We start from the raw sequence: 9,830 nt of genomic DNA on the forward strand, positions 1-9,830 counted from the left end.
AGCCTGTCATCCAACATTTGTTGGTGGAAAATTGGACAACAATTACTAATGGTAAGGCCTTGTACACATGACCGAGTTTCTCAAGAAACTTGCTGGGATTTTTTTTTTGTCGAGGAAACAGGTCGAGTGTACATTTTTCGATGAGGAAACTGCCGAGGATCCCGTCGAGCCAAAAAGAGAGCATGTTTTCTTTTTCCTCGACGGGAATGGAGAAACTTGCCTTGTCAAGTTCCTCGACAGCCTAACAAGGAACTCGACGAGGAAAGCGATGTGTTTCGCCCGTCGAGTTCCTCGCTCGTGTGTACGAGGCTTAAGATTTTAGGATAACAGTCTGCCAACAATCGAATCGTGTGTACAAGGCTTTAGAAATTTGTTTGAGAAAAATATTCCTACCTACTATTTTCTCATCACTGCAGTCAAAAACGAACGTCAATTTGACCCACTAATATTTAGAAAAACAAACATACATTCTTAGAGCATTCTTCCCCTATGAATTCCAATCAAAATTCTACCTATCTATAGCCAGCTTTAGGCTTCATTCACATGGAAACGTATATGCAAGCGTTTTTTTTTTTTTATGGATCCAAACGCAGCTGCATTGTTTTCGATAGAGACATTCACAGAGGTGCATAAACATGCACTGCATTTAGATTCATAAAACAAAATCCCAAAATTTGTGATTATTACACAGAAATGTTTGTGATAGAAAAAAAAAATAACATGCATAATAAGATCTGTAAAATGTTTACATCCATGTAAATGTAGCCTTATATAGGGTTAGTGACTCAGAAAGTATAAAAACCCTTTGGATCAGCATGACAGCCAGAAATTAACAAAGGAGAGGTCAGCATTTTTACCTGAGTGTAGCAGAAATGTGCATTTCCAAAACGAGGTACAAAAAACGTGGCAAAATGCACAATGTGCGCTTGGGTGCCATCATTCTTAACCACTTCAGCCCCGGACCTTCCTGACCAGAGCACTTGTTGCGATACGGCACTGCGTCGCTTAAACTGACAGTTGCGCGGTCGTGCGACATTGCACACAAACCAAATTGACGTCCTTTTTTCCCCACAAATAGAGCTTTCTTTTGGTGGTATTTGATCACATCTGTGTTTTTTTTTTTTTGCGTTATAAACAAAAAATAAATCAATTTTTTGGGGGTTCATCAGGAGGCAAAGGACTTAGATACAATTAAACCACTGCTTACAGGAGGATTTGCTGCATTATGACTTACATGTCTAAGAATTACTACATTTCTGTGTCCCTCAATGGATGATAAAGAAATACCAAGCTAAAATCACATGTACTTCTTAATTTGCCTTTGTCATTTCTAAGTAATCTGCAGTGGAAAATCAGAACAAGTTATTCCATTTACATTTCTGACCATAGCAGAAATCTGAGGGAGGTAAAGAAGTCTGAACATTTCAGATAATTATTTAAACAGGCGCTATTGTTATTTTACTTTGTAAAAATAAAGCAGACATCGACAGACTTTGCAGAAATGTACTACTTTATCTAGGCAACTGCACATCCACTTGTTTTCACGGAGAAAGAGTGCTTTTTCATTTTAAAACATTAATTATAGTACACCTTGCTAAAGCAATTTCTTCTGAAGTTTGTTAAAAAAGCATGGTTTACTACCTGTAAAAGTATATACATCTATATAATTACAGTACACACACATAGGTGTGTGTGTATATATATATATATATATATATATATATATATATATATATATATATATATATATATATATATATATATATATATATATATATATATATATTTAGATTATAATTATATTTATAATTTTAAATATCATAATGGAAATGTACAAAAACAATAATTATTATAATAATAATCATATATATATATATATATATATATATATATATATATATATATATATATATATATATATATATATATATATATATATATATATATATATATAAACATTATTTTATTTCCATGAACTGTCAAAATATTTCATATACATTGATCACAAGTCACTGATTGTAAAAAACTACAGCTGAATTCACCAAAATATCTAGCAGCTATATATATAAATTATAAATACATTTATATTATTAAATTACAGTACCCACACATAAATGTATTTGAAATATGACTGTATATGTGTGTATTATTAATTATATTTAAATATATTTAGTGCAGTTCCCTGATTTGTTAACTCTTACAAAGAAATTCACCAAAACAGTTGACCTTTAGATATAAAAAATCATATACATCTTTATTTTAATGGCTATTATAGCATAGATTCTTATCAAGGGAAGATCGTAATAAAGTTAGGTCTTATTTTAGTTTTTAGCATCTTTTACACAGGTGTTAAATGATAAAATTACATTGTTGTACAAAATTTTTAATCAGAACTTTAAAAGCTAGTTGAACTTTTCTGATGAAAATGTCACACAGTCTATATTATGTACAAAGGAGGACATCCATGGTATGTAAACTCAGAGTTCATGTTTAACTGAACTCCCACCTGGGACAGAGTAATCAACATACGAAAAGAGGAAATCATGTCCTGCAGCTGCAGACAGATGAGGTGGGCGCTGATGAAAAGAGTCTATTGTCTTCTCTGGTGCCTCTCTGATGGACAGACCTGTTCTGGACACTCCCCAAGCTTTCCATTGAGCTATCGGAATGGTTGCTCAGAGAAAGACACACCTATTCTCGGCCCCAGGCTGATAGTCTCAAGAGGTATAAAGACAGGTTTCATACTTGTCAAACATCACTTGATGCTCCTTAAGTTTGAAAGGTGTTGAAGAGCATGAACTCCATCCAGCTTCCAGCTCATCAGAGACCTCCTGCTTCAAGCCCACATCAGCTTCACCCAAAGAGTGCCCAGGAAGCTCCAGAGATGTCTGTGTACTGTGACAACTTCAGCATGTACCAACAGAACCTGCACGCTACTCAAAGACCAACAAGTTATGGAATAGGAGACTTCACTCCTCCATCAAATCCCTACTTGTGGCTGGGGGGCCCTGGAGTCAACAATTCCACCAGCTATTCTTATGGCAACAATTCCTCTCCTTACATGCCAGCATCTTATGGATCTCAGAGACAGTTCCTGCCAAATTCAACTGGTTATGGTGGTACAGACCTTAGCTGGCTGTCCGTTGCTTCCCAGGAAGAGCTTCTCAAGATGGTGAGGCCTCCATATTCCTACTCGGCTCTCATTGCCATGGCCATTCAAAATACCTCAGAAAAGAAACTCACCCTGAGCCAAATCTATCAGTATGTGGCTGAAAACTTTCCCTTCTACAAGAAAAGCAAAGCGGGCTGGCAGAATTCCATCCGGCACAACTTGTCCCTCAATGACTGCTTCAAGAAAGTTGCTAGAGATGAAAATGATCCAGGTAAGAATTTTTTTTATTACATATTATATGCTAAGCATATGTTACTATTCTCTTTTACACACCAAGGGGGTGATTTACTAAAACTGAAGAGTGCAAAATCTGGTGCAGCTGTGCATGGTACCCAACCAACTGAAAAACCTGGAAGCTGATTGGTTTCTATGAAAATCTGCACCAGATTTTGCTCTCTCCAGTTTTAGTAAATCAATTTTCTTCGGTACATTTATTCCGTTTTTAAAAGCTCAAGATCCCTCTTTACACAAATCAGTCTCCAAAACAAACTTTTGGTGAAGCCTGTTAGATCACCTCTTGTTACCTAACTTATAGTTTTTTTTTTCTAAATTGCATTTGCATTCATAATTGTATTTATCAACCGGTTTAGTTATATAATCAATTAAAAATTACCTTTTTATATACAAACAATAACACAAATAACTACGTACTGTACAGGCATACCCCACTTTTAAGTACACAATGGAGTTTATTTACTAAGCTGGAAAGTGCAAAATCAGGCTCACTTCTGCATAGAAACTAATGAGAGTCCATTTTTTTTTTTACCAAAGCTTAATTGAACAAGCTGGGGTTAGAAGCTCATTGGTTTCTATGCAGAAGTGAGCCTGATTTTGCACTCTCCAGGGATAGTAATTAAACCCCATTGTGTGCGTAAAATTGGGGTATGCCTGTATATAAAATATGTAAAAAATAGGTAAAAAAATATATTTTTATTTTCCTTTTTTCTTATAAAAAACAATCCAAAACATCAACATAACAGGCTTAATTTTAAGCACTAATACGCCAAGATAAAGATCTTTCTTTACAAAAAATAAAATAAATTATTTTCAGCTGAGTCAACTTATATTTGAAAATTTCAGGTCCTTATGCTTGTGCTGAGCTTTGTACATTGGGCCTAACCCATATGGCAAGTTTTTTTTACCCTAGAAGTTATTTATTCTTGTTTATTACTATTTAAGTCCATATACTTTTTCCTTTGTCTTTATTAATTTTATTTGCTGTAACTGTGGAGAACAATGGTAGTAGAGGTAGAGGTATTTGCAATACAAAATCATTGGTCTGTTTCTTCTACTTATCCATCTGCTACTTTCTTTCCAGGTAAAGGAAACTATTGGACTCTGGATTCCAACTGTGAGAAAATGTTTGACAACGGGAATTTCCGTCGTAAAAGAAAGAGCAAATCTGAGTCTAACTCAAACAAGGTCATAAAAACTGAGGAAGATGAGACCATCTCAAACAAAAAAGAAAAAGAGAGTCCTGCTTTGTCAACCCCATCTCCCCCATCTTTGGAGACATCGCCACATGACATAAAATCAATCTCACCACCAGCTCCGGCGGTTTCCTATACTCCTTGCTTGAACAACTTTCTTAACAGCATGGCATCCATGGACACAAACTCAGCAAGCAAACAAATGTCCTTTGGTCTGATGAACGAACTTTCTCAAAGGAATATTACTGGCCTAAACAGCTTTAACTCAATCTCTCCTGCAGATCCATCAGGAGACATACAGGACAATAGCCTGTTCTACAGCAGGACCTCTTATTACAACTCCTTCTCCTCAGCCAACCCAAAACCACCACAGTTTTTACAGCAGCTACAACAGCCTCCCATTTATGGGAGGTTTTAACAAGACCAGCCTTTTTCAATGGGTTGGACTCTGAGAGAGGGCTTTCTCATCTTTTGGGCCAACTGATCAGTATTGTATCATTATTATGATCAAAGGACAATGAAAGTAGAAGGTCCAAAGTCGTTTTTCTGTTGCAATAGACTCCTATGACTTGCTGCCCTTTGATTTCATGTACAGTCTGTAAATGTCATATAGTCAAATGTAAATTATGTTTTTATTGCTATTATTATTATTTTTTTCTTTTTTTTAATTTATGAGAAATAAAGTTTTGTAAACTGGTCAAAAGATATACTTCTTTTATTTTCTGAAGCAACGCAATAATAGATTTCACTTCATACTTAGTAGTATTTAAAGGTTTGCACAGCTGCCCCTTGGACAGGCCAACTATTTAATAATGTAGAGCAAAATGGCCATGATTATTTGTCAAGTACATTGACCCATGACAGGCAATTGGAATGCAGTAGCCTCTCCAGTGAATTAGTTTGTTAATCAGTGGCTCTTGTTTGTCAATCTTATATAGCCCCATTGTATAATTTGTAAGTGGTGAATGTCCTCAAGGTGCTATCTGCCATAGGTTCAAGGGATACTTCAGCCTGTTATGCCCTGTACACACGATCGGAATTTCCGAAGCCAGACTGACTTTTTCCATCGGAAAATCTGACCGTGTGTATGCCCCATTGGATTATTTCCATTCAAAATTCAGAGGAATTCCGTCAGAGTTTAGATAGAGAACATGTTCTCTTTTCGGCCTCGTACACACGGCCGAGGAACTCGACGTGCCAAACACATCGAGTTCCTCGGCCAGTTCAGCACTGAAGCCGCCGAGGAGCTCGGCGGGACGAGAGCTCCCATAGAACAACGAGGAAATAGAGAACATGTTCTCTATTTCCTCGCCGAGCTCCTCGTCGGCTTCCTCGGCCGAAAGTGTACACACGGCCGGGTTTCTCGGCAGAATTCAGCGAGAAACTCGGTCGGAAGCTGAATTCTGCCGAGGAAACTGGTCGTGTGTACGGGGCCTTACTCCGATGGAATTCCGTCAGAATTCCGATGTGATTTTGGTCAGACTAAGGTCCAATCGTGTGTACGGGGCTTTAGGTTCCATGTACACTAGCAGCTTCTAAACTTGAGTTTAGGAGCTTTTGGTGTTTTTTTGCCTAAGCTCCTAATCTGAACTCAATGAAAGCCTATGGCGTTGATTTACGAGTTTAAGAGCTTTTGGTGTTTTTTTTTACCAAAGCTCCTAAACTGAACTCAATGAAAGCCTATGGATGGTTGATTTACTAAAGGCAAATAGACTGTGCACTTTGCAAAGTGCAATTTCACTCTGCAAGTGCAGTTGCTACAGAGCTTAGTAAATGAGCTAAAGCTTCACTTTGCAAAGAGTACCCAATCACGTGCAAAGAAAATAAAAAAAAAACAGCCTTTTTGCTTGCATATGATTGGATGATGGAATTCAATAGAGCTTTTCATCATTTACTAAGCTCTGAAGTAACTGCTTTTTTCTTTAGTAAATCAACCCCTATGTGTCCATGTAGTTAAACTTTTTGCTTTATTTTGGATAGAATAGGGAGAAGGTAAACCCCCCGCCAGGTTATTTATTTGTTGCCTGTTTACCACTGGGAAATTTCCCTTTAATTTCCGTCCCTGGGATGCAACACAGGATAATACAACCCATAATAAACCCACCACACAACATTACCAAACCATCAATTAAAGGATACACTATAGCTGTTGCAAAGATGTCTGTGGAATTCAAAACTGTCTATAATAAGTTTAACCTTTACTAAAACAGACCTGCAAACTAAACTTGAACTTAAATGAAAACCATTGCCTCTGTCTTTAGGACTCAAGCTGTGCCATGTCACTAGGTGACCAACTGAAATACTCTCTACCCAAAAAAGTGGGTAACAATACCCCTAACAATGTTAAAGCTACAACAAAGAGAGGGAAGGAGGGACAACTACAACTTGATTGAGGGTCCAAACGTCCAACAGGACCCAGGTGCTAGAGATGAATGAAAGGTAAGCCAGAGATCCTAATGGCTATTAATTGTCCCACCAAAACATCATCTTCCAATCATCTAGAAACTGTCCGTCACACCAGAAGAGAGAGGTCATGTTCTGTAAATTAGAAAATAGGCACAAGCCCAGACAAAAAAAAACTTTTATTATAAACCTTTAATTTGAGAACCTCACACACATAATAAAATAAAAAAGGGGGAGGGACAGTGGGGGCAACAATCCCAGGTCGCTGAGGCCTCGTACACACGACCGAGGAACTCGTCGTAAATTAAACATCGTTTTCCTCGACGAGTTCCTTGTCAGGCTTGTGGAGAAACTTGACAAGCTTTCTTTGCGTACACACTGTCAAGACCAAATCTCCTCGTTCTCAAACGCGGTGACGTACAACACATACGACGGCAGGGGAAGTTCGATTCCACTGGCACAACCCTTGGGGCTGCTTTTACTAATCTCATGTTAGTGCGTGTTAAGTAAAAGTTTGGTAGGAGACAATTTGCACTTTTCAGACTGTTACAGCGTGAAATATGTGCTATCTCCATTACAAACGCTACTTTTACCGAATGTGCGCTCCCGTCTCATACTTTATTCTGAGCATGCGCGGGTTTCTTAGCATACACACAAACGTGTTTCTCGTCGAAAACCAGCCTGATGAGGAACACGATGAGGAAATTGATACTCCCATCGACGAAAAAGAGAACTTGTTCTCTTTTTTTCTCGTTGAGTTCCTTGACATTTTACTCGATGAAAAACATACACATGACCGTTTTCCTCTGCAAAAAAGCACTGCCACCAAGTTTCTTGATGGATTCTGTCGAGGAAAACGGTTGTGTGTACGAGGCCTGACAGAATTCCCCTCTGAGACCATTGTCCCTGGATCAGGAGTCATCATTAGAAGGTTTCCCCTTACGTTCTGGGGATAATTTTCCTCACGTGTTTTTCTCAGTGACAGAAGTACCAGTAAATTTAGAGAGGTGTGATTCTCCCCAATGGGAAATTTAAACATTTAGGTCGCTTTCAGTTGGAGTGGCTGGGATTTGTAAGAATATCCATCTGTTTCTCTGTTAGGCAGATGCACGCTTGCTATTTGTCCTGGTGAACATTAACATCACCCATATAATACCATTGTTCACCAGGACTAAAAGTGAGGGAGGAACCAAAAATTTGAGTTGCCATCAGAACAGGAATACAGGTGAAATTTTCCAATGGGACACTGGTTCCCATGGCAACTGTTTAAGACAGCATTTCACTTTGGAGAGATTTCTTTTTACTTCCTGTTTTGTCTACAGGTAAGAAAATGACTCCTTATAGGGCACAGATCAAAAGAAAAAAACTTGACATGTGTTTTCACCTTTCATACTTTATCTACAATGAAAAAAAGTAAAAAAAAAAAGAGAAAAAAAAAAAAAACATTTACTCATCTCATTTACCCATCTATTTGGATGTCAAGTAGAAAAATGTAATTGTGAATATTGGAAAAGTAACCTTCAAATCTGTGGGTAAATTAAGTCTAAAAGGATAGCCTAAGAAACAGGCTGGGCCCGTTTATCCAAGCCACCGATTTTTGATAGATTAGTTTCTTATTTTAATAAATTTTCCTTTTTAACCTATAACACAGCTTTCCGATATGTTTACGAGACTGACCAATCAATTGGTCACTTAGGGCTCTGAAAGTAAATATATATACACACATACATGATCTCTCATACACAATTATATTATTTATTTTTCAGATGGATAGAATATCGAATAAAAAAAATATTTAGAAGTCTTTTTTTTACCACTTGTGGATAGTCAGGGAAATGGTTACAACCTCCGGCAGATTTTCTTTTTACTGTTTTGTCTTATTTAGAACATTTCCATTCACTTCCACTCCTAGAGACCCAGCTGGAAGTCAGAGAAAATATATTAGTGCCCATTGGGTGATTTCCCCTCTATTCCTGTTTTGGTGACAATTTTTGGTTGTCATCTCACTTTTTGGGCATTGGCCAATAAGACAAAATTTTGCTTAGCTATGTTAAGCAATACACAGACAAATGTTCTATCAGACCAATGGAGCTGGCCATACACTAGTAGATCTTTGAACATATTGTTCACGTGAAAATTCATACAAAAATTCTTAGTACATTCGATAACTTGACTAATGTTGTTTGAAAGTGTTTCAAAATATTGCTTGTTTTTGATTCATTTAATGGCTTTTAATTTTTGAATAAATGAACTTTCCTGAACAAAAACATACATTGTTAGAAATTGACAAACATGTGCATTCGTTTTTGTCCGAATACATTTTCGTCTGAATTTCTGAGATTTTCGCGTTCGTTTTAACAAACGATAACGAATGCGCAGAATCCAAAATCCAAAAGATCCGACATAAAAAATGCTTTATTTTCATTTTGGTGCGACAACAGTTGGATACAGATAGAAGATTCGACATGACGGTGACAATAGCGATCTGTGTCTATCGAACCTGCGTTCGAATGTGCCTAACCTAACTCTATTAGTCCAAGATTTTTCAACATAGAGAGAAAAGATTCTACATTATTGAGACATGAAGATTTGACAAAGCAGCTAAAAACATACGATCGCCACAAACGGACATTTCTGGTCAAATTCTCCGCCCATAGGCTATAGAAGAATTCAAATGTTGGTTGACTAATAATAATAATAATTAATAAATGTAATTATTACTAGTCATACAACATTAGAATTCTACTATAGCTTGTGGGCAGAGCATTTGACCAGAAATGTACGATTTGGGCGTCGTACAGTTTTAGCTGCTTCGTCGAATCTTC

The 9,830-nt window shown here is 37.1% G+C and overlaps 1 protein-coding gene across 1 annotated transcript; it reads left to right on the forward strand.

Annotated features, from left to right (window-relative positions):
* Positions 1–2,774: 2,774 nt before the first annotated feature.
* On the forward strand, positions 2,775–5,209 carry LOC120925050 (forkhead box protein I1c-like). Its single transcript, XM_040335944.1, has 2 exons — positions 2,775–3,383; positions 4,491–5,209. Exons 1-2 carry the CDS (start codon positions 2,795–2,797, stop codon positions 5,018–5,020), a joined length of 1,119 nt encoding a protein of 372 aa, XP_040191878.1. The 5' UTR covers positions 2,775–2,794; the 3' UTR covers positions 5,021–5,209.
* The last annotated feature ends 4,621 nt before the right edge of the window (positions 5,210–9,830 follow it).

Source organism: Rana temporaria, chromosome 1 (assembly GCF_905171775.1).
Source record: "Rana temporaria chromosome 1, aRanTem1.1, whole genome shotgun sequence".
NCBI lineage: Eukaryota > Metazoa > Chordata > Amphibia > Anura > Ranidae > Rana > Rana temporaria.

Bases quoted from the DNA above. Each gene is read 5' to 3' on its own strand.
- LOC120925050 (XM_040335944.1), top strand. From the start codon at position 2,795: ATGAACTCCATCCAGCTTCCAGCTCATCAGAGACCTCCTGCTTCAAGC. The intron at 3,384-4,490 runs GTAAGAATTTTT...CTTTCTTTCCAG, and splicing joins TAGAGATGAAAATGATCCAG to GTAAAGGAAACTATTGGACT.